This window comes from Talpa europaea (assembly GCF_964194135.1).
Source record: "Talpa europaea genome assembly, chromosome: 12".
Taxonomy (NCBI): domain Eukaryota; kingdom Metazoa; phylum Chordata; class Mammalia; order Eulipotyphla; family Talpidae; genus Talpa; species Talpa europaea.
Genome location: NC_140079.1, coordinates 18,569,778 through 18,593,960, shown reverse-complemented (window position 1 = coordinate 18,593,960; position 24,183 = coordinate 18,569,778). Strand labels below are relative to the sequence as shown.

At 48.1% G+C, this 24,183-nt stretch overlaps 1 protein-coding gene across 1 annotated transcript in view; it reads right to left on the bottom strand.

Annotated features, from left to right (window-relative positions):
• Window positions 1–746: 746 nt before the first annotated feature.
• TMPRSS4 (transmembrane serine protease 4) overlaps window positions 747–24,183 on the bottom strand; it is a gene marked incomplete at both ends in the record, with an annotated part of 48,533 nt that continues 25,096 nt past the window's right edge. Inside the window, 11 exons of the mRNA XM_084249838.1 lie at window positions 747–977; window positions 2,237–2,379; window positions 2,565–2,663; window positions 3,446–3,612; window positions 4,685–4,844; window positions 7,030–7,070; window positions 8,029–8,130; window positions 10,581–10,710; window positions 12,045–12,197; window positions 16,111–16,224; window positions 17,981–18,014. Coding sequence (XP_084105964.1) covers window positions 747–977; window positions 2,237–2,379; window positions 2,565–2,663; window positions 3,446–3,612; window positions 4,685–4,844; window positions 7,030–7,070; window positions 8,029–8,130; window positions 10,581–10,710; window positions 12,045–12,197; window positions 16,111–16,224; window positions 17,981–18,014 — 1,374 coding nt within the window. The remainder of the gene's footprint in view (window positions 978–2,236; window positions 2,380–2,564; window positions 2,664–3,445; window positions 3,613–4,684; window positions 4,845–7,029; window positions 7,071–8,028; window positions 8,131–10,580; window positions 10,711–12,044; window positions 12,198–16,110; window positions 16,225–17,980; window positions 18,015–24,183) is intronic.

The window sequence follows — 24,183 nt, the reverse complement described above, 5'->3', positions numbered from 1 at the left end:
GAGACAGGGAGGTCTGGTTTAGACCCTTTCTTCCCTCCACTCCAGACTTTGGTTATCTGGGCTCTCACAAGAGGTTCTACTTCTGTTCAGTTAAGTAGTAAAATTCCTTCTTGGCTTCTTGACTTCTGAGACCCCAGCTAGAAGTCTGGACTGTTCAGTGGGCTGTGTTTTTCTCTCTGGGATGCTGGGAGTATGGGAGTGGCTGAGCTGGGACTGCTGACTTCTTCCTGGGTGCCAGTGGACCAAGGAATCTCTTACAGGAATGGAGGTTTTTGCTGTGCCAAGAAATATTGAGGCCATGGGCAGAGAGGTGTGTCCAAGGGGGTTCTTGTTTTGGGGGACCCCCAGGTAGGTGGGCTTGGGGAGGAGTTTCTGTCCTCAAGCTGGGGCAGCAACATCACGACTCAGACTAGAACAAAAAAGACCAATGAAGAGAAAGTCAGATGGATTGTAACTGGACAAAGTGGTGATGTGTAAAGTTAATCTTCCTTGTTTTAAAATCTTTTCTCTCCGTCCTCCAGGAGCCAGGGAACCTCAGAAGTCTGTCTACCCTCCTTTTCAGAATTTGTTCTCTGGAAATGATCTGATAACCTCATTCTGCCAGAGCATAGAAAATAATGAAGTTGGGTGTGTTCCATATCCAAAAGTATTTACATTCAATAGGAATTTCAGCTCTTAATGGTTGACTTGCTGGCTGTCACTGGGAGGGAAATTATTTGGAATGTAAAGAGTTATCTCAGAGCCATTCAAATCAAACCTAAGGATGGTTTGGTACCCTCAGAAGAGAAAGGGGAGGAGGGCACAACAGGTAATGCAAACATGCTCACCTTCCGGACATTGTAGATCCAGTTGAGATAGGCTGTGACCTTGGTGTACACTCCAGGGGTACTTGGTCCTCCACAGCCGTGGCCCCAGCTCACGATGCCCACCACTTGCCAGTGGTTAGAGTAATACATCAGGGGCCCACCGCTGTCACCCTGTGAGAGGCCAGAACAGGCACTACTGGGGTGACTGGGTGGGGTGGAGGGGTGGGTCTCTCCCACCCAAAAGGGCCTCCACCCCTTTGCCTTGGCTCATCTGTTCATCTGCACTCCCCAGGGCTCTCTGCTGGTTTACCCTCACCCCCTCTGCTCATGCTGTTGCTCCAGCCTCGGATGTCCTTCCCTTTTGGTGCAAAAGGGTTCTGTCCGGGATCAAGTTAGTTGCGGGTGTGCTGTTATTCCTCTCTCAGGGGTTTGCAACTCACACCAGGAAATTTAAGGCTGAAGGGTCCTGCAGTAGGAAGCCTGGTTATCTTTGCTTAACTTAGTATTTCCCAAATTGGTTTAATGACTTATAGCATGCCAGTCACTGTTCAAGACATCTGGGATTCAATCAATGAAAAGAACAAAGATCCTTGCCCTCAGGGAGCTTAGAATCAAATGGGGAAGAGAGAGAGAGAGACAATTAATAAGCAAACAGCAAGACAGACAAGACAATTGCAAGTGCACTTGATTGGGTATCCTTCTTATCAGCTCTATAACCCCTTGGGCTTTCTCCCCAGAACCCAAATAGCCCAATTGCTGGTTTTGCATCCCCTCTCCAGGCGAGTCCCCTGAGGGAAGACACTGTCCCAAATCCAGCATCTATCCAGCATTCAAGAGATGCCTCTTGGGTAAAGGAGTTTAATGACAGAATGAGGGCTTGACTAGACTTAAATGTTTTGATTAAAAATGACTCAGAGATCCTCTGAGGGTGGGGGAGTGAGAATGAATTCAGGGGTCAGCCCGTGGGGATGTGGTGAGGGGACACTACATGAGCTTATCCAGCATGAGCTGAATTTTTAGCTACTTGAGGACAGTTACAGAGAAAAGAGACATTCTAGGGGCTCACAATTTTGAAGATGATGGGAAGTATGTGTGGATGGGAGGGCAACATCATCTTTGTATGTGAAATACACAGTTAAAATCTTTCTGCCTGTCTCCAAACATGCACCTGTGCATGCACCCATGCAGGTGCCCAAATACACCTGCATTCATTTATGCACCAACACAGGCATGCACCCATCCATTCGTGCATCTTTATCTGGCTACAGTCCTTCCTTCTTTTCCTCTTCCTCCCTCCCTTCCTTCAGCACAAAATGGGTGCCCACATGAATTCAAGACTTTGTGTGGGACATTCAGCCTCTGAACTTTCTTGTCTCTCTGGTACCTACATCCCTATCCATACAATTCCCCACAATCTTTGGAGGTCCCACCTGGCAGGTGTCCACGCCGCCCTCCAGGATGCCTGCACACAGCATCTTCTCCGTAACTTCCCCCTGGTACGCATCCTCTGCATTGCACCGTGTGCTGTCAATCACCTGGACTGATGCCTGTAGCAGCGCATCAGACATCTTCCCTGGGAGGTTGAAAATCCATTCATATTCCCATTCTTGCCTTCTACCCTCAGCCCAGAGTAATTCTCTTGGATGCCCAGCACCACAGTCTTCGACCTCTGGGGTAGGGTTTTCTGAAGGATGGTCCTATTTTCATCACCTCCTAGAGCTGCTCCTTCAGCCCTGTGGTTCTGAGCCCAGGACTTACCTCCATCCTGCTGTGTAAAGCCCCATCCGATGACCCAGAGTGGCGTGCCCGGAGTGAGTTCATTGTCAGAGTAGGGCAAGCAGATGGGCCTGACTGTGCCTGTCAGGAACAGAGAGGAGGGGGGACCCAAAGTTCAGGAGAATCCTGCAGCTAAGCCCTCTGAGAGGGTTGACACCAGAGTTTCTGTCACATAGGTTCCATGGGGTGTTGTAGAACTACCTTGTGGTAGAATGGGTTTAGAAAATGTGGGCTAAACATAATTTTTTAAAACATAAACCTCTCATATTTAATATATTAATTTACTTCAAGAGAGCTATAGTATAAAAATATCTCCCAAACTGATTTGAGAATGGAACCCTCTTGTCCCCAAGGAGGCAGTGTCCCTGTGGAACTAATGGATGGAAAGGCTGAACTAAATCCTACCCCATATAAGCATGAGCCCTCTGATGGGTCCTATGGGCTCCTGAGAAGTAACGAGTTGCCTGCTCTTGGAGGAAAGCAAATAGGGGCACAATGACCTGTTGGCAGGGATATTGTGGGTGCTCCTGGCATTGGTTGGGAGAGAGCACAGACTAGATGATCTTCCAGGTCCCTCAAAGCTTCAACATTGGAAGCATCTATGATTCACACTTGAGGTACTCCAAGTGTTGAGAACAAGCTCAGAAGAGGTTGGGGAGGGGAGGGAGTGTGGGGTCAGCTGACAACTCAGGGCGGTCTAGTGGCATCCATGATGTTAGTCTGACATATTTGCTGGAAACACATGGGTGACTGAAGGCTTGAGAGAGGGGCTGTGCCCAGGTCACTGGCAAGAGTGGGAGGGCAAGCTGGCCCTGGAGGCTCAGATCATGCTCTGGGGCTCAGTTCCCAGGGCTGCCTCTCACCTGAAAATGTGAGGGGGAACTGCAGCTTCACGAGGGCGATGTCTTTTTCTTTGGGGTATGTGGTGTTGAGCTCAATAACGAAGATCTTGGCCACAGGCAGGGATGGAAAGCTGCCCAGTTTGTCCGAGCCGACCCTCACCCTCCAGTTGGACAGATCATGGTGCTTCCTGTAGACAGAGAAAACTGGGCTCAGGCCTAAGCCAGCACGAGGAGCCTTTGCCAAAGGCTGGTGTTGCCAAAGACAGGGTCTTTGCCAAAGACCCTGGTCTTGGGGGGCTGGATGTCCCTGCCTTAAGAGGTAATAATGAAGGTAGGGGCAGGGATGGCAGAGAAGGGATGGTCTGCAGAATCACCTACCACAAGTAAAGTTTAAGACAATTAGATCTTTTTGCCCATGTGAAATCTACTTAAGAAAACTAACTGGAGGACTCAGGAAGAGGCTGTTCCCAGTACCTGAGCTCTGGGCTTGGCACTCTCCCAACCGATGCTTTTCATTTTCAGTGCTCTTCATGTGAGATTTGTATTGTGCTCAGTTACATTAAGTACTTGACATTCTTTCCCAACCACCAACAAACAGAGCTTAGTATAGAGGGCTGGGAGTTCCAGGAAAGGATTTATAGCTTTTGTCAGATTCTCAAAAAGGTCAAGAATCACTGGCCTCATCTGAGTTCCTCTAAGGCACAGATGGGACCTCATGCAAGTGGGCATAATATGGGGTCTGGTGGCCAGGAGACCCTCTTCAGATGTTGAATAATGGATGAATGAAAGTGAAGAGGGCCTGGTAATAGTTCTTCCCCAGATACATGGCAGATTTCTCTCTGCTGGCATGAAACTGAATCTCTACTTTCAAAAAACTTTCTGGAAATAATGAGGGAATGGCAGTGATTTAAGACTGGAACCACGTCCTAGGAGGCAGGCAAAGAAGGAGAGCATTCTCAGAACTCCAGGCAGATGGGAAGAGCTTCTCAGGCGTGAATGATATGGGAGTGGCCTAAAGACACTTGGGGATCTGATGGTTTCCCAACCAGAAGAAAAAAGGTCAAGCTTGGTGACCAGCACCCTCAGCTCAGACCCCAAGGGCCTAACAAGGGACATGATGCCTGTTGATATCAATGGGGTGGCCACACCTGGGCACATTTAGGGGGAGAGTCATGGGGAATGAGGGCACCCAAGTATAATGCAGGCCTCCAGCCCCTCTGGCTTTGACCCCACAAGGCCTCCTTGTAGCATGGGCCTTACCTGAAGCAGTGGGCAGCTGTGAGGATCCAGTGGGAGTCCAGGATGCTCCCTCCACAAATGTGTAGCTTGTTGTACTGGATGCTGACCTGCCAAGGCCAAGAATCCACAGAGGCCTTCTCCCCGCCCACCACCCGTGGGGCCTTCAGGCTCTCCCCACAGGCTGAGTCAGTAGGAAGGAGGGAGAAAGCGGGAGTCAAACTTTTGTGGGGACAGGGTCACCTCTCCTTGGAGTCTGAAATCTATTGCAGGTAGGGCCCTTATGATCGGGATCTGGAAGGGTAGGGAGCACCAGGCCACATTCAAATGACTCATGGGGAGATACTGAGTGTCCTAGACCACAGGCTTTCCCCAACCTCCCTCCCCTTTTCGTTTTAGGATGTGTTAGGGAGTTGATATTGTGAAATGGGTGTGTCCTTTGGGCTGGGAATTCACACGCTCTAAACCAAACAGTGATGTAGAAATATCAAAGTCCTTCCCAGGTGGAGTGTCCCCAGCTGTTCCTGCTGAATAACAGTCAACAGCCGCCCACAAGCTGCTTTGGGACTGGGAAGTGGAAAGAAAGTTCTAGAAGCTGGCACTTCCCAATTCAAAACTTACCTTTCTCCAAGTCCTTTCTCCCTCTCCGGAGTGAGTCTCCCAATTTGACATCCTATTCTCTCTCTCACAACTCACTGTTCTGACTTTTACATCTGACCCTATAACTCTTATAGGAATCTTCAGTTCTATCTCCCTGCCTCCCCAATCCTTCTCGCAGTTAACAGCACTGTGATGGTTCTGGGGGAGAAAGGATCCACCCTTTCTGGGTCTAGGCTAGGCAGTGGGGCTTTGCAAACACCATCTAATCCCAAACACCGCTTTCTACATATAACCTCTCTCACTCAAAATCTCCCAGCCTCCCCTTCTGTTGTAGGGTAGAGTTTAAACTCCTCCTCTGTCAGTCTCCTGCTGTTCTTAAATAAAGTTTCTGTCTAGCCAAATCGATCTGCTTATAGTTCCCTAAAAAGTCATTTTGCTTTTGCTTAAGAAACCTTCCGGTGCCTGCTCCACCCAGATGCTGTCTCTTCTCCTGTTTATCTGAATCATTGATTTATTAAGCAGATTTGTTTTGAGTGCCTATTGCGTGTCAGGGATGCTGGGAAGAGAGTGGTAGACAAGACAGAAAGACAGAAATGTCCCTTCCCTCCTGGATCCTCTAGTTCATTCTTCACTGTTTACCCTGGGTACCACCTCCAGGCTACCCAATCCCTGGGGGTTTTCCTTTCTTGGAATTTCCATAGCCTGCTGATCAGCCTTTTATTTTCATGCTTCATCCTTTTCCTGTTTAGTGAGACTCAAGTCTCCTCAAGATAGCATCCGTGACTTCAATACTTTCAGTACAGCTCATCAGATGAAGCAGCTATTCATTCATTCACTGACCAGGCACTGTGGGTCTGTCCCCTGCCCCCACTATTGTGTGTGGGGTCATACAATAATGAATAAAAGTCTTAACATCCATCCAACAGGGAAGAATGTATACTGTTAAACTGCAAAGGCAGTGAGGATGACTTCCTTCCTCTTAGTCTTTCTAGTGTCTGGCCATCCTTCAGGATCTGCCTGGCTTCCTCCCCTGTGAGGCTGGTAGGAGGGGTTGGGTCTCAGCACTGGTTTCTCTTCTGACCTATTCCTATTAGATCTAGAGGGTGTTCAGAGAGCTTCATTGGGCAGTTGGACTGAAGGGTTTCTTGGGAAGAGAACCTCAGAGAGGTCAGGAGAATTACTCAAGGTCCTATTGAAAGTCTGTGGGGCTGGGCCCAGGTGTTCTGACCCCTGTGCAGCTCTCTCTGCAGCAGGGAACTGTGACTACTCAGTGTGGCACTCCCCACATGTTGCCTTCCTTCTCTCTCTCAGCCCAGTCATAAGCTCCTGAGAATAATGGCCAATTCTTTTACTTGTCTGGTATTTTCTACATCCAATCTGCACCTGACAATGCTAGACACATTCTAAGTGTTCAGTGAGTATTTGCTAATTGGAATGTGGATAATCCCATCTTGGCTAACTGAGCTGATTGTGACAAAGGGGGTTATGTGGGCTCTGACCAGGGGTGGAGGCCCCTCCAGTTCTCTTACACTCTCATCCAGGTCTCTGCTTAGGTTGTGAGGCTGTGTGTGGATGGTTGGAGGGAATTATAAACATCAGCCACTGGAAGGAGCATTGACTTAGAAGCCAAAGGCCTAAAGAAGTAAGATTGGGCCCAAACAGAGCAAAATTTGGAGTCTAAGAGACTTAGGAATGAGGGTGAAAGTTGCCCTCCATGCTCAGGGTGTGCTGGCCCAGGACCCAAGCCCTCAGAGATTGGGGGTACTCACCAAGACAGTGCAGGGAAACCAGGGAACCTGAGAGACAGGGTCTGGAAGGGAGACACAGGGGCCCTGTGGTTTCTGCTTCTCCCTCGATTCAGAGGCAGGGACTCAGGCCATCTTCAGGCCCTGTTGATTCAAGTCCCCTCCCAATACCTGGGAAATCTGGAACCTGTATCATGGGGACTGTATAGAAACTGCACAATCACTCAGTTTAGTTCCATTCAGTTCAGTTGGATTGGATACCCCCACTGTTAAGCACCTACTATGTGCTGGGCCTTGACTGTGTCAGAGTCCAACTCAGGCTCTTGGCAAGAGATGCAGATGGAACAGAGCAGAGCCTGGAACAGAGTCTGCTGCATTGCAGGTTTTCCAAAGGGAAGCAGAATGGGATTTCGATGGAATCCTGGGCAAACAATCATTCTGCTACTATCCCTGTCCTTTTCAAGATTTACTCTTTGATGAATGAGCAGCCTCAGCATCATCCCTGAATGCTAAGAAGCCAGCATCCTTTCTGAGCCACTCTTTTGCAGTGTGACAGTCTTCATGTAGACACTGAGCTCTCATGCAGGAATAGGCACGACAGAGGCCATGCAGCCTCCTCCCTGGAGAGCCGGGGCTGGTCAGAGGTCTCTCTCTGGCCTCTGTGAGTGGTGGGGGAGGATGAAGTGGCCTTTGGAATCTTGCTTATAGGACTTAATAGGAAACATAAGGCAGTAGGAAAAGATATTTGGTTTTACTATTCAACTGACAAAAAGACCAACAATGTGTGGACAGAACACTTTGTCCGACTGTTGTATATAGTAAAAAAAATTAGAGTCAACGTAGAAAACCTTTTGGATATGTGATTCTCTAGCTCTTGGTATCTAGTGATCTGCTCCCTGGTGGTCCTTCCTGTTGTTTGGCTTAGACTCCTCTCGGGCCTCATTTCAGGCCCCCTCTGTGTGGGGGAGGGGGTAGTTCATCCCCAAAGGGCCTTTCATAGTCCACAGGGGCGCTCTCACTTACCCACTTGAGCCTTGCACCTGAAGCTCCAGGTTGTTCTCTGTAATTTCAACAACATCCAGATCCTGGGCTGGTCCAATCTCCACGGCTCTGAAGGTGGGTTTGCTGACATGTCAGGAAGGAGAGAGCTATGAGCTGCGCAGGAGGTGGGAGCTGGATGGTGGGTGTGTCCCCGCAGCCAGGAGATGGGGTACAAGAGGGAAGTTCCCTTGGTATCCCAGGACTCAGCCCTGGACCAATGCTGACGTAGTCTTGCTTTTTTATACAGGGAAGATGGTCCAGAACCCAGAGTTGTGAAGAAATGTTAAGGATCCTCTTTCCTCTAATCTTAGTCCTGTCCTATTCTGAATGTCTCAGCAGTCTCTTCTGGCTTACGGAGAGGTGAACAAGGAGGCAAAGGGGCTGAGCTAGCTCCCCCTCCACCTTGGAGGGAACTGGAATGTGGATATTGGGTTCTGGTCTGAATTCAACATCTGGTCTGAATTTGAAAGTGAGGGTACATTCCTGGCCCGTGTGGAGACAGGACAAGATGAGACCAGTCTTCCCATGAGTCCAGATAAACATTTCTCTCACTTTGGACCCTCTCCTTCTTCATCTCTGCTAATCTGTTTGTCTCCTTTCAAATCTTGGGTTATGTCTTCCCTCCTCCAGAGGCTTCCCTGATAAACTTCCTCTCTCTTTTTCTTGATCAAATTTGCCTCACCTCTCCCATGTGTCCACCCTTTCCCATCGAGTCATGCCAGTGCAAGCTCTGAGTGCAGGGCTCAGGTCTAGCGGTGGCACTGGCTGGCACGTTCTCATGTTCCCTGGTGGCCGTGTGCCAGGAGCTGCACCAGGAGCTGCACCGGGGTCCGGACTCTGGCAGTGCTGGGTTTTGTGTTAAGAGCCCTCAAGACTGAGGCTATTTCTTGTCCTGGCTCTGACACTAGCTTGATGTATAACTGTGATGGGGCACCTTCCATTTCAGTTTCCTTCTCTATAAAGTGATGGGGGGACACGATGACCTCTAGACTCCCTCCCACCATGATTCTGTGGGACAAGAGGGCCTCCAATCCATGTGGAGGAAGGAAATGGCAAAATTTGAGACCCTGAATGAGCAACAATGGTGGAAATGGACCGTCCTGCGAAATTTAACTTCTGTTCACCAATTGCATCCTGATGAATAATTCTGACCAAATTTGAATTTGTAAAACACAAGAACAGGGTGGTTTGGTGGCCTGAGTGAGCTCTGGAAGGACAGAAGTTCCAGCAGCCTATTACCTTAAGAACCCCAGGAGGCTCCCTGGTTTCATAATCAAGCTGCAGCCTGCTGTGCTGGGTACAGCTGACACTGCAGTTGGCTGGACTGCAGGGGAGGGGAGGGGCTTGCTGCAGTGAGGAAGCTGGGCTGGGTTGGCTGCTGGGAGGTGGGGGTGGGGCAGGCTGAGAATAGAGGGGCAGGGCATGCCTTCCCAGCTCTCCTTCAAAACGTGGGTAGCAGGTTGTCCTCTGCAGATGGTGCTGGGAATTTCACATCATGAAGGGTAGAGAGCAATAGAAGCCTGATAACCGGGGAGCAGAGGGGGCTGATAGGTCTGATGGATCAGTAATGGCTGTCTGGAGCATTTATTGAAAAAGGACCTTGAAGCTGCTCTAAGGAGGGATGGGAGAGAGGTCTGTGATTGATAATGTCTGCCTAGTACTATAATTTCTTCCTTGTCTCTGGGTCCAGTTTCTCACAATCCTGAAGAAGTTTGGGTTCTGCCAGGGAGAAGTTATTCCACCCTGAATTGAATACATGGGTTCTTTTCCAGCCTCCCCTGTTAGGCAACCTGAGTAGTCGCCTCCTGATCCTTAATAGAAGCCTCAGGAAAAGAAAGAACGAACCAGATTAGAAATGGAGGTGGAATTAGGGGTCTTGGATTCAAATTCTAGCCCTCTCTCTCCCAGTTACTACCTGAGTTACCTTCTCTGAACCTATTCAAAAAATAGATGTAATAATAACTACCTTTTTAGATTTTACCAAAATCAAATGACTATGAATATGCAAGGCTAATTACCCGTTATAATTATATACTTTTTTATCCACTGAAGATTTGGAACTGCTTTTGAAATTTGCTGAAACAGCTGGGATTGCTGATGGGGCCCCAGTGAAATCAGGTATGTTTAAATTCTAACTAACGGGACTTTAAATAATAAGACTTGTATTCTGGAACAGGAACAGCTTCTTGCAAAACCAAAAAGGAGTGAGGATTGAAGAGTAAAGGAAAGGAGAGGGTTATGAAGGAGTTAAACCTGTGCCTGAGTGTATAGGGGGGCTTAACCATTCCTTAACCATCCCATCAGGTTGGCATTATTTTACCCAATTAACTCTTGAGGAAACTGAGGCTCAGGAGATTGAACTTCATGTTATTTGTCAATGAAAGTGCAGACAATCAAAAGCATTTGTGTCTGACTACCATGTCTGTATATTTAGGCGATCAGGAGGAAGGGTGGAAGAGGGGAGGGAGAGGAAGAAAGAAAGAGGAGTAGGGCCATAGGGTGAGATGACAACCTGGGGAGCCTGGGCTGGGTACCTGTCATAGCCCATCTGCCCACAGGCTGTCTTGGCCAGGGCTTCTGTGAAGTTGTCGAAACAGGCGGAGGCCCAGGTCCTCGTGCTTGGGTCCAGCACTTGCAGGGTGGATCGGTCCTTGGAGAGGCGGACTGGGAGGGGAGGAAATTGCATCAGCTCAGGGCAGGGACCCATCAGACCCCTCTCCCTCAGGATTCGTCATATGATGAGCCCAAGCTACCCCCACTCAGAAGTGGGCCGATACCCTTTAAACACTAGTCTTTTCGACCTCAAGAAAAGTTCTTCCATTTGGCTTTGCCTGATGGAGCCTTGTTTTGATGGAAGCTAGGGTGAGCAAATGTCTAGGGGACAATCTCTGTTGCCCTGGCACAATTTTTCACAGCTTCCCTTTAATTCATAGGTGGCAGTTTTGATAGATTATGTGGTCTCTCTACCCACAGTCCACACAGCTTGCCCAGCCCGAGGAAACTTCTCAACAAGGGACCTAGGTGCTTCTCTAGGGAGAAGGAGGTTGAGTGAGAAGTTCTATTGGCAGTAGGGTAGTAGCATGGCAGATGCCCAGGGGCATTTGACTTCTGGTAAAAAAAAAAAAAAGAGAACAAATACACTGACAGCCACTCAGCCCAGCTACTTGGGAGCACTGATTACCCACCTCCTGAGCTATTATTTCTCTTCAGAGCCCAAGGTCTACGTGGATCAAACTGTCCTAGCCCACTCCAAGAAAGAACATGAGTTTCCCCCTCAAATCCTCACACTTCTTTGCAGGATCTAACTCAATTTTGTTACATAGCAAGTCACATCAAAAACACATATCTAGGGGCCTCCCTGGTGGTGCAAGGGGTTAAGCACAGCGCTATGAAGCTATCTGCAGCCTTTGCAGCACAAGTTCGATCCCCGGCCTGCCAGGGAGCTACCCCATGGCGCAGTAGACCTCTCCTGTCTCGCCCGCTGCTCCCCTAAGCAGTTGTATTTCAGTCAATCTGCCTGTTCTGTTCCCTGCTCTGTCTCTGGTGAGTCCTCTCACCCCCCCCCCCACATCTCTGGCATGTACCCCAGTTCTTATATGCATAAATAAATAAATCTTTTAAAAAAAACTCCAAACACTTACCTAATGAATACAAGCATCAGTGACCTCATTAGTAACTTATTAATGGCCTTGAAATCTTTCTACTAATCCTTTTGAAGTAACAGATGTCATAGAAAGGAGGGAATGTCCCAAGGCTATCCAATCCAGCCCTCTGGTGCAGCAGGAACGGGCAGGCTCACTTATAATTTCCTGTCTCCTCTTTATTCATTAAATATGGCTGTTTGTTATGAGGGCTGGGGGTCAAGTAGATGAGAACTTTACTGTAGGGTAAGGATGACTCTACCAAGTCGGTTGGCAGATGCTACACCATGGACCATGGGCACCTGTGCTGGCTTCCTGCCGTGCCCACTCCCCAGGTCACACAGCCCCTGAATGCACCTGTCACTGGAGGTCCATCGGGGAAATTCTTGACACAGTGCTGCTCATCCTCCCCGGAAGCACAGTCCTGCTGTCCATCACATACCTGCCTCCTGGGGATGAAGTGGAGGGGCTGCCCGCAGAGGAAGTAGTATTTGTCCAGGATCACCTTGACTAAGAGGTAAGCACGGGAAGGGGACAGAGAGGAATGAGGGTCAGCAGGGAGAGTTTGTGTTTCCCTAAAAATACGCTGGGCTTGGAGACAGACAGATACAGATTCTAGCCCAGTTCTACCACTCAGTTCTTGGTCCTGAGCCTCAGTTTCCTAATCTGCAAAAGAGATATAAAGATAATATCTATAATAATACCCTGCCTCATACCTAAAGATGATTGAGGAGTCAAGCGTGATATTTTTTTTGTGGGAGAAACTTAGACACAGCCCCCACCAGCTTCTTAGACTCAAGTGCTAGCACAGAGCCTCTAGAAACAGAGTAGACTACACTGGCCTAGAGTCTGAAGACCTGAGCCCTGGTGCTGCCCCCAAGGTGTGACCGAGAGCCAGCCCCTGCCCCTTTCTAGGTCTTGGTTTCCTCATTTATGTGTGGAGGTGAATGTGCTGACCTCACAGGGCTGTGAGGCCAGTAGGTGGATGGTAGTCCTGACAGTCTTTAACCATCAAACACAGTTCTAGAATTAGGTTTTTTCATTGGTTTTGGGTAGATTCGTCCTAAGTTATTGCCACGAGCATTTTTGCCACATAACTAGTTGGCCATAAGGCAAATTTGCCACAAAAGATAAAAAAAAAACTGGTTGACAGTTTAGTTTTGAGCTTGGTCTGTAAAGGGACCACTAAGTATGGCAATCTTAAAACAGTGGTGATAACAACTTCATATATTGACTTGATGGAAAATTCAGTGATAAAACTTAGAGGGAAAATAACATATCAGGGCCTCCCTGGTAGCTAAGGGGTTAAGTCAGCACCATGAAGCTATCTGCAGCCACCACAGCATGAGTTCCATCCCTGGCCAGGGATGTGACCCAAATGGTGCAGCAGACCTCTCCTGTATTTCAGTGGATCTGCCTGGTCTGCTCCCTACTCTGTCTCTGGTGAATCCTCTCACCCTTCTGGCACCTCTGGCCTGCACCCCAGGTCTGTATGCATAAATAAATAAATAATTTTTTTTTTTTAAAGAAAAGAAAATAACATATCAGTTTGCAAATCCTTTGGGAGTATGGTCATTCCTCTGTCCTCAAAACCAAAAGTTGACCAAGCACGTGTAAAAGAGAAGGCTAGCAAATCATCTCATTACTCATCAAGAGCATCAACTATGGATTTTTTAGCTATCTTAGAGATGACAGCTTGCTTTTTATATCCTCTTCACCAAATTTATCCCACCATATTAGAAGCTGGAGGCAAAAGAGGAATCAAGCTCTCCATACCTGAAAGAACTGAATACGTCGTGATTTCTTCCACTCTGATGAGTGGAAGTTTCTAATAAAGGGTGAACAATTTTTGCTCTTCGTCAGTAAACATGATGTAGACGGAATCTGACATTTACACAGTCTCTGGCTCAAATGACTAGGTGAGACAAAAGGACCAGGCGTGGGATGAAACATTCAAATGCAGACCAGCTACTGGTCACACGCATCACAGTCAAGGTTCGGGAAGGGCAGCGCCGGCCTGGCCCGCGTGGAGGCCTTCACAGGCGAGAGAAGCTCAGTTACAAACACGCGTCCCAGTTCTCGGAACCTGACACCTCTCTTCATGAAGAGAGAGATTTTAGCGAACAAGAAAAAGTATTTCATGAAGTCCCTTTAAATGACTGTCCCGCTATTGTTTTACGACACTTTTTTGCGACAAAATTGCCTTATGGCAGGCTACTTATACGGAAAATATTTGCGGCCCAGAACTTCCTGCGAAAATACCTAGAACAGTCATTTCTCTGGAGAGGAAAGGACTGCTAAGAGGTGGGTGTTTTGTTTTGTTTTCCGCTTGCTGCTTTCAATTCTGTTGTTCCTCTGCTGTCGTGGGCTGACCGGATCTGACGGAGTCTAGCGTTCGTCACCCCACAGACAGCAGCAGTTTTAACACTTTCTGAACTCTGGCAGGAAGAGGTTCTCCTGCCCCAATGAGCGCCCCCTTGGCCTATAGCTCCCCTTTATGGTCCTCATGGCTCCCGGCAGGCCCAATGAGGGGTGCTTATAAGCCCATGAGCGAAGCCTTGCTGTGCATGGCCTCTGTAATCCTACAACTTTGGTGGATTTTGGTACCTGTATTAGCTCATATTACAGATAAGGGCACCGAAGTTCAGAGAGCCAGGGTTTCTTTCCCAAGGCCACACAGCACTAAAGTGATAGATTGAGGATTTTGTGCAGGGCCTGTCAGTCTCCAAAGCCCCTTGCTGCCTCTCCATGCTTTCCCCGAGGAGGCTGAAGATGTGCTTGCTGGCCCAGTGCTCCTGGTTTTAGTGAAACAAGGGAGGAGGAGCAGGTCAGGTATTTCCTAGATCTGCAGAGTTTGGTTCATGGTCAAGAGTTAGGGAATGACAGGGTCACACCAGCCTCCTGGGACTAACGCAGGACACAGTGGCACCAGTTTAAATCCCAGAAGCCAAAAGGTTGAGGGGACCAAATCCAGGCTGGAGGCCCCGGTTTTCTCCTGGTTGTAGAAGCCAAGGGACCCAGGGCATGGAGGCCATATAGGACAGGGGACGCTCAATTCTAAATTGAGTACTAGTGTCTGTCTTGGCTCCCCAAATTGCTGGATGGATTTGGCCCCTTCTCTTTCTACTATGGCTGGGCATATGCTTAGAGGAAGCAAACTCATTTTAATATTAGTCTGAACAAGACAGGGTTTGGATGATAAATCTGCTGCAAAATCTGCTGCCACTTTGGGCCAGTGAAGATCAGGAAGAAATGATGTGGGGTTATCTGAACCTCACATGGGGCTCTCAGGGACCTGAGTGATGTTTGTGTCATGGATCAGCATTTCTGCCTCCACAAGATAGAAATGGACCTGCCTGAGGGCTTGTCCCTGCTCTGTCCCCAGCTGCCCTTCCTCCTCTCTGAATCTCAGTGCTTAAAAGGAGAGTGAGAGGGCGGACCAGATGATCTTGCGTGTCCTCACTGGTGGTGGCTGCTGCCAGTGGAGGTGCACCATCCTCACAAGTGCTGGGCCTGAAAGGCCCGTCCTGGGCTGTTAGCACATGCATGGCCTGGTCCCACCTCTGCATGCTTTTGCACAATCTGGTCCTTATGGAGGTGCTTCACACTTGTTATTTCACTGGTTCTCAAATATTCCTCTGAGGGAGCAAGAATGGTTCACAGATGAGGAGACTAAGATTAGGAGATGTTGAGGAACTTAAAGTCACACTGTAGTAAGAGGCAATGCCAGGGTTCTCATCTCAGGTTCCTGATTCCTAGTTTGGTCTCTTATGCCCCTGTGAAGGTGTGGTCAGTAACCTACTATGACTGGGGGGTAGGGGTGGGGGGCAAGGCAAGGACTTAGCCATAGGATGTGGCTCAGTGAGAATCCTCAGTGGGAATTGCTACTCATTCGTTTAATCTTGGTGCCCAGGATCACACAGAGACTCAGGTCACGATGAAGACAAAGCTACAGGTGGGAGGTGTGCCTCCTGCTTTGGTGTTCTTTGCTGATGTCGCCTCTCTTTATCCCCTCCTTGCAAGCAGCAGACATGCTCCCTGCTCTTCTAGATGGTAGGGCTTCTCAGGACCACTGGGCTCAGTCTGCAGGCTTGGGAAGCAGGAGGCAGGGGGTGTGGCCGCCTGTGCAGATTGCCTGCGTGGGCTAGTGACATGTGCAACTGTGCTCTCCCTGCAGAACAAATCATCTAGGATAGCAGCTATCTGGGCTGGGTGGGGGCTGAGTTCATCTGCATCTATCACTCTCAGAAGAAGGTTCCCTTCAAAGCAGGGGTGGATTCAAAGGTTTATGCGATCACCTGCTCTTGACATTGCTGGGGTGGGAGGGTGACAGGTGGGGTGTGCTCTGAGGTGAGAGGGTGGGTGGGAGCTGCCACTTACTGTGGGGGTGAGGGTGGGGACAGGATTGGGGGCTGCCACTTACTGAGGACAGCCACGATGATGATGGTCGCCAGGCTCAGCAGTGCTGCGATGATGGGGACGCCCACCTTTTTGAAGTTCTCCAGGGGAGTGCGTGCTTTGCGCAGGGGGGTGACATCTGTGAGGTGGAGGGAGGAACCCACAGTCAGCACTTGAAAACCACCTTTCCCTGCCAGGGCTTAAAGCCTTTCCACCTGCCGGTCCCCTGTGCTGAGTTGCAGGAATGCTTTGGGGACAGTTTTTGCTAGCCCTGTGGGTTATGAGGTTTATAACCTGAGCTGAGCTTCCTCAGCTCGTGGTCACTCTACCTCTTTCACTTCCTCGGCTTATTGTCTTTCACAAACACCCCTCAAAGGAGCCTCCAGTCCAGGCACCTTCCCTTTGTATTGACTTGGCCTCTTCTCGAATGTTCCACCCTGTCTGGGTTGACCTGCCTCTGGGAATCTGAGTGGAAAGGTTGTGGCCATTGAAAGGAGCAAGAGCAAGATCATACTAAATTCTGAGATGTCTTTTCTCAAAAGGTATTTGAACTATCTCCTCCCAAAACAGATGAAGAATAATTTATGTGCTTGGTTTTGTGTCTTTGCTAACAATAAAGAGAGGTACGAATTGTATTACTTCCAAATGAACCAGCAAGAAGAAGAGGCGGAAGATGAGTTAAATCTCATTTATCTGGAATATCTTGTATGAGTTCTATTTTGGGAAACATGAAGAAGATGGAGGCAAGAAGGATGGAGGCAAGAAGGAAAAGAAGGTGTAATCAGACCTCACATTCCTAGCCCGATGGGTGCCTCCGGTTTCAGTTCTCACTGACCCCCAGTCCCTCACCCTCACACAACCCTCATTTATTCTTACCTGAGTCCTTGCTCCTGCTCTTCCTCCACCACTGAGCCCTTCATTACTCTCTTCTGTTTTGTGATCATTTACACCTGCATGACCCTGGTCAAAGTTTGCCTAACTCATGACGTACTCCCTGACCGCTTGGTCCTGCCCTTTCCCTCCCAAGCTCCCTTCATGCAGGGCACTGGCAGCAAATTTAACCTGTGTTGTCTGGTTTGTCAGTGCTCAGGATTACTCAGGTGGTGGAGCGCTTGGAAGCCTGGTGTTCTTTGGGGACACTGTGGTCTACTAGGCTATTAAATCAAAGTATAAACTAGGCATCATTTTCCTTGCTGAAGATTACATCATTTGTGATCATTATTAACTTGTAACCCTAAAACACATAAGCTGTCAAAGTAAGTGAGATTGGCCGTTTCCTTATTAACATAAAGAACCTAATTGTTCTTTGTTCCTTGTGTTGCTCATTCAGCAGACTATCAGGAGTATCAATGGTTTAAGAAAATGGAGTAGGAGGAAAAAAAAAAACAACCCTGTAGTTTAGGAACATGCTATTAATTTATCTCCTGCAAATCAGGCAAACACTGTCATTTTTATTCTACTAGTGAAAATGCCTTGGTCCAGCTTGTTCCTCTGCAGCATGGTCAGATGCTGTGAGGATAAGGATGTTGGCTGTCTGTTTTACTGCTGTCAGCCATCATCCAGCCCAGAGGCTGACAATGGCCAGCTCTCAGTGTTGTTGTTGAGGGTTGTTGAGTGAGTGAGAGAATAAGTCACTGGCTGACTGAATTGGAAAATCACTGCTCTTGGGGGTACTGGTCTGTTGGTTATTCTCCCCCAAAGACCATGTCTGCTGCTTTTATATTGGAACATGCAGTTGCTCAATAAATGTTTGTTGATTGATGGATGGATGACTCCTACAGCATTTAGCTCTTGGTGTTTGGGGTGAGGGCCATGCAAGGGGTTTAGTGTTTACTTGGTAACTGATTGAAACTCAGAGGTTGATGCAGACAAAGAAAATTTGGACCACAGCTTACCACGGCTATTCAGGGGTTGATCACTGTCAGGATCCTGTAATTGAAGAAAAAATAGTCAATGAGTTGGTGAGGGATGCTTGCAGCCTGGGACTAAGAGCCCAAGGGAGACTTGTCTGCTTTTCCTTTTCCCCTGTGACTTTAAATTGGGGAGCTCTGTGACATCCAAATAATTGGTTCAAAACATAAAATTCAGTTTTGTATCTATAAGACCTGGTACAGCTAGTGTACTAGTTGTAATAACTAGAACATTTGTTGAAAGGACTGGCCGCTGGGTTGTGTGTACTGCAGCTCCTCTGGATGATTCTGCTGTATTGTCTGCTTTTGTCAATCATTTTTACAGATGTTATAGTTCTGTAAAAACTTGAACAGACTCTTCACAAAAGGGGGTACCCCACTGGGCAATAATTGCTTAAAGATGCTCGATATCATTACTCATCAGGTAAATGAAAATTCAAACCACAATGAGATATTTCTACAAAGACACCAGAATGGTTAAAATGAAAGACTGACAATACTAAGTGTTGATGAGGAGGTTGAGTAACTGGAGCTCTCATATATTGAGGGAGTAAATTGGTATAGATACTTTGGAAAGTGGTTTGGTTGAATCTACTAGAGCAAGCAATTGACTATTCATGATTCTATCACCCAGCAAATATAGCCAAGAGAAATGAGTGCCTATATCTAGCAAGAACCTATATGACTATTCATAGTAGCTTCATTCATAATAGCTAATAATTAGAAACACCCAAATGATAATTGCTGGTAGAGTAGATAAATCAATTGTGGTGTATTCATATAATGGAAATAGAACTTAGCAAGAGACAAGAATAAATTAGTACTGAATGCAACAGAAACATGGATGAATCTCATTGACAGAATAATGAACAGAAGAAACAAGGCCCAAGAGTAGACTCTTTATGGTTTAATTTATATGATGTTTAAAAGGTAAAGTTAATCTGTGGTGATAGAAGTCAGACTAGTGATTACCATGGGGGAGGTGGGTGGTTATTGGAAGAGGTGCAATGGAAGCTTCTGGAATGTTGGAAAACTTCTAGATATTGATCTGTGTATGGGTTACTGGGGGTATATATGCACAAAAATTCATTGAGTGGTATTCTTAGGTTTGAGTACTTCTCTGAATGTTATATGTAATAAAACACACAGAAGCAAAGAAGCACCACAGCACTATGGTATTTCTGCACGTGTAATCTTAGGTCACATACACATTTACACGTGAGACTCTGTTCTTCCACTTACACCACTTCAGGTGCACACTCTGCACACACATAGCCTAGAGTCACACACAGAGTCTCGTACATGATTGTCTCCATGCAAAGTGCATGTACCCCCTCTCCTGCAAGGCCAAGGTTCAGGGCGGGTGCCACTGAGGTCCATGCTTTCCAAACCCTTCCCTTACTCTTGTGCCTCCCAGAAATCTCCCTCTCCTTTTTTCCCTTTCTCAGTCTGGCACAGGGCCTGGAATCCCTGGGCTGGGTGAGCACAGGCCTGCCCAGCTCTGGGTCTCCACCCAGTCACTCCCCTACAGGGGTGCTGAGGTCATGGTTGCTTCAGTGGTGGCTGGACGAGTGCTGGACCCTGGACATATGTGAATGGGAATTTTTCTGCTCCATTTGGGAGTGAGAGGGTTTCTTTGAACCCTGGATTGGTGCTCAGAATAAATGTACATGTGGGGGGTCCCTGGGTGTGGCCCTGCTCCCATCGTTGAACATGGCAGACTTGGTAATGGGAGGAGATTCTTCCTTTCCTCCCAAACTCTAGTCTGCTGGACTTTTCTACCTGGTGTTGCCCTTGGCTGAAACTAGGCCTTTGGCACCAGGAGGATGTAACAGGGACAGGCTATGCTGTTAGATACAGATGCTGCTGCCAGTAACTGTGAGCCTTTGGGCAAGATACTTTACCTCTCTGAGCTTCAGATTTATGCTCTGTAAAGTGGGGAGAAAAATTCCTACTTCAAAGTGTGACTATGAGGAATAAATGAGCTATCTGGTAGAAAGTGCTTCCGTCCTCCTGCCCTGCCACCCCGTGCTTTCAGTGCACCCAGGACTTTGTGCCCTCGTTGCTTTGCATCAGGCTTGTACCTGTAAAGACCTGGTGAATGACAAACTGGACTCTTCTCTGTATTCAATCCAGGCTGTTTTTCTTCCACCATCACCAGGGCCTAGATGGGGGACCATTTCCAGGATAAAGATGAGGGTGAATTGGGCTATGCTGTGTTACTCTGGCTGCAGAGTCAGGTACTAATAATACTAACAGTAATCTATGAACAATTGGCACGTAACACTTTACAAAGTCCTTTGTCCAACTTGTCAAATTCAAGGACGAAGAGGATTGCTACCAGTGTTACATGACCAGTGTGGGTAGTATTAAATAATTAAGTGTTAAATTAAACAAATATTTGTTGGATGTCTTGGTTGCACTGGGCACTCCTCTAGGAGCTGTGGATTCAAAGACAAATAAGAAATAATTACAGCAGGGTGGGAGAAATGCACTAAGAAGAAAGGTGAGGCAAGGACAGTGGTGTGTGGGGGATGTGGAGGGAGAACAGGCCATGAACAGATAAACCAGAAAAGATCTGAGTGTGCTGGGTGCTTGGCAGAGAGGAAAGCAGGTGTTTGGAGACAGTGCCTGGAAGGATTGGTCACATGGGAGGTGTAGGGGTCAGGGTGGTCAGAGTGAGTCTGCTGCATAGACTTGAATGACAGGCAAGCGCCAAGCAGGCAGGTGCAAGCTTGGTGTGGGAGGAACCTAATGGAGATTGTCATGACTGAGCAAAGTGAGGACAAGAGGAGGGAGAAAGAGGTGGTGGTAGAGGATTCGATGTGTAGTTGAAGGCAATAGACCTTGACAATGGATACTCTTGGGTTTTTAGTGAGAGGAAAGAGGGTATTTGCTCAGTTGAGGAAGACTCCCAGAGGGGTGTGGGAAGGTTTCAAGAACAGCCATTTGTGGTCCATCCCCTGTCAATTCATTCTTTTTTTACTGAGTCTACCTGCGTCTACATGTCTGCATTAGTAGAGGCAGGTAGGACAAGTCTCTTTTGTTTATTATTAATTCAACAAATATTGACTGTATACCTTTGATGGGCCTGGAATGTGCTAGAAACTGAGACACAGAGGGAACAAAAGAGCCTTACAATCTGCAGTTTCTGGGGCTTTGGATTCCCCGCCTCTGAACTAGAGGGACTTCAGAACCCCTTAGGTCACAATGGCTATTCCCTGAGTAGTGGTTATACAGAAAAGCTGTGTTCCTTCTGGAAAACAAATGAGGAAAAAAATAAGCAAAATCAAAACTGAAAGCTACAATTAAAGGGACTGTGACTATTTCTGATGTCTCCTGCAATGCCTGGCATGTAGTGTGTATTGAAAAATAATTTGTTGGATGAAAGAACTAAGGAAAGTCTCAGTTTGGGGGCCAGCCTTGAAGATGCTGATCATGGTATATTCACCCTATGATCTATTATTTTGTGGTCAAGACAAATGAGCTCTGGTGCCACGAAGTACCATTTAATGTGCACCAGCCATTTAATATTAAAGGGGGCCTCCCTCGTGGGGCAGCGGGTTGAACGCAGTGCTGTGAAGCTGTCTGCAGCCTCTGCAGTGCTGGTTCAATTCCCAGCCAGGGAGAATCCCACATGGCGCAGCAGACCTCTCCTGTCTCACCCGCTGCTCCCCTCAGAGTGTATTTCAGTCCTTCTGCCTGTTCTGCTCCCCGCTCTGTCTCTGGTGAATTCTCTCACCCTCCCGTGCCTCTGGCTCGTACCCCAGTGCTTGTATAAATAAATAAATCTTTAAAAAAAAGGAGATTAAAAAATATTAAAGGAAAAAGTCAGTCCTGTGATATCACATAGAACACAGCATCTTCTCCATCAGGAGGCAAGGGCAGGGTGAACACAGGGTTCGGGAGGATGGTTCCTCCGGTGGGGAGGCTTCCGCACATAGTACCTGGTCTGTCCAAGTCCTGCAGTCAAGATTTGTTGAGTAAATAAACAGAAGAGACTTGCCCCCTGCCTGGCAGGGGCATGATGCTTGTGCGGGCCGGGCAATTTCATGATTAGTTGTAGGTTATGGGTCACTGCTGTTTGGGTGGCGTGTTTATGGTGGCTTCTTCATTGTTAAAACCATCTGAGGGCTTTGAGGCATCTAACTGCTGTCCTTCCTGTGCTCTGCTCCAATGCCTGTGCCACCCCTGTTAGTGACCCGTTCTTGGACTTTTGGCGAAGCCTCTCTGGCAAACATGACTGACATAGGGAGATCAGAGATGTCGGGGCGCTAAACTTCTGGGAAGGGGAGCTGGTGAAGGTCGCATGTGTCGGGGATAATGGGCAGGGAGGTGGCTGCTTTTTAGGTCTATGTGTGGCAACTGGAGACCACCACTGACCATGACTATCAGGGGGAAGGTTAGAGATGGGGACTCGGAGCAGCTGCACCTCCTCCGAGGCCAGCATCAGTCCTGAGCTGGGGAAGGGAGAGAGTGGGTCTGACAGATGTGGGCACCAAAAAGATTTACTGTGATAGGTCCCTGTCATGGATACAGGGTGCAAAGCAGAAGGGCCTGTGGGGACTATCCCAGGAGACGCCTTCAAATTTCAGATGAGGACCCCTTCCTTCTATCAATTTCATGCCCATGTCCATACTGTTTTCCTCATCTGAAAGAGCCTCTGTACCGGCTTTGCTGGAGGCGTTTCTGTTTATCCTCAAATTGGACTCAGTCTCAGGCTACAGCTGCCACAGCCCAGGCCCAGCCCAGACCAAGTGAACACAATGGCCTTTCCCTTTTGGTTGGGGCCACTGGCTAGGTCAGTCCATGTGCTCTGTTGATTCAGCCTGGGGCAGAGCCTTGACTCATGGGTCTAGCCCAGCAGGTGTCTGACCTAAGAATCATCTGGGAATGGGGCCTCTGCTCTCTGGAGCACAATGGAAGGGTGGGAATGCCAGTAGCCAGAGCCCAGAGGGCCCGAGGAGGTGGTGGTGTGAGATGATGGAAAACACCTGTCCATTGCCTGATTGCTCAGCTGGTCACTGGTGGCAGAAAGACGTTCACTCAAGTCCCAGAGGTGGAGGCCGAACAGTTGACTTTTGCAGCTTGGTCTTGTCATCTATAGCTTACAGTACCGTTCACAAATGTTCCCCCACTTAATCCTCAGAACAGTCCTGAGACATCGTTCTCTTTGTACAGAAGAGAAAACCAAAGCTCATGTGGATGAAGTTGCCACTTTGGCCTCAGAGCAAGGGAGTAACAGACCAGCTCTTGGGGGAGGCTTTTGGACTAGTGTGTCGTTTTAGGACCCATTTGGGTAAGTGTCACCAGCGGGGGCAGGGTCCTTTTGCTTCTGTGCTCCCCTGCTGTGAGTGTAGTTGCATAGAGTTGGCGTTCCATCAACCTGCAGAAATTCCTCCACCTCTCCCCAGCTCTTCCTGGTCTGAGGACAAACCTACCTCTGCTTGGTTCTTGGCTCGTTCTAGTCAGCCAAGAATAGGGGTAAGCCCTACTGCTGTGGTTGGCACCTCTCCCCGCCCCTCTGTTAAATTTGCACCTTTTCATGGGCTTCTCATTCCTTTCTTTACTGTGTGCTCTCAGTCCTTGCTGCTTTAGAACCCATACAAACTTCTGCTTGGGCTTAGCTCAGCTCCAAATCACAAGTGAACATCTCAGGGACCTTTTTCCATTCCAGCTTAGAGAAAGAACTCAGACACAGGTGGCTCTTGTTCTTAAATGGGGGTGAGGATTAAGTGTGCTGCAGAGAAGCCATGAGACCCACTCTGGGGAGTGAGTTCTCATCTTGCCTTGTCTTTGATTTACTATGTACCTTGGGCACGCCCTTCAACCTCTCTGACTCTCAAGATCCCTTTGGATAATTGGAAACTTTCTTTCAGAGATGGTGAAGCAGATAAAAGGGTTAATAACCACACAATGAAGTGGGCATTAGTGTTCCACCAGGCTAATAATGAGACCAAGAAAGAAGCAGCTGCTTATAGAGGCCAAAGGAACAGAAAGTCTGGCCAACCTCTCTGTCTGTTCTCTGTGCCAGGCAGCCTGCCCCCGGGGCCTATTTCTCTCCTCCCCTCTGCACTGCTGACTCTGCATTTCCTTGTTTTGGAGAGAAGTCAGTATAGGACCAGAGTGGAGATGCTTAGGTATAGAAGAGGGACAATCTGGGGTACACGAGAAGGGGCTTCTGGCTC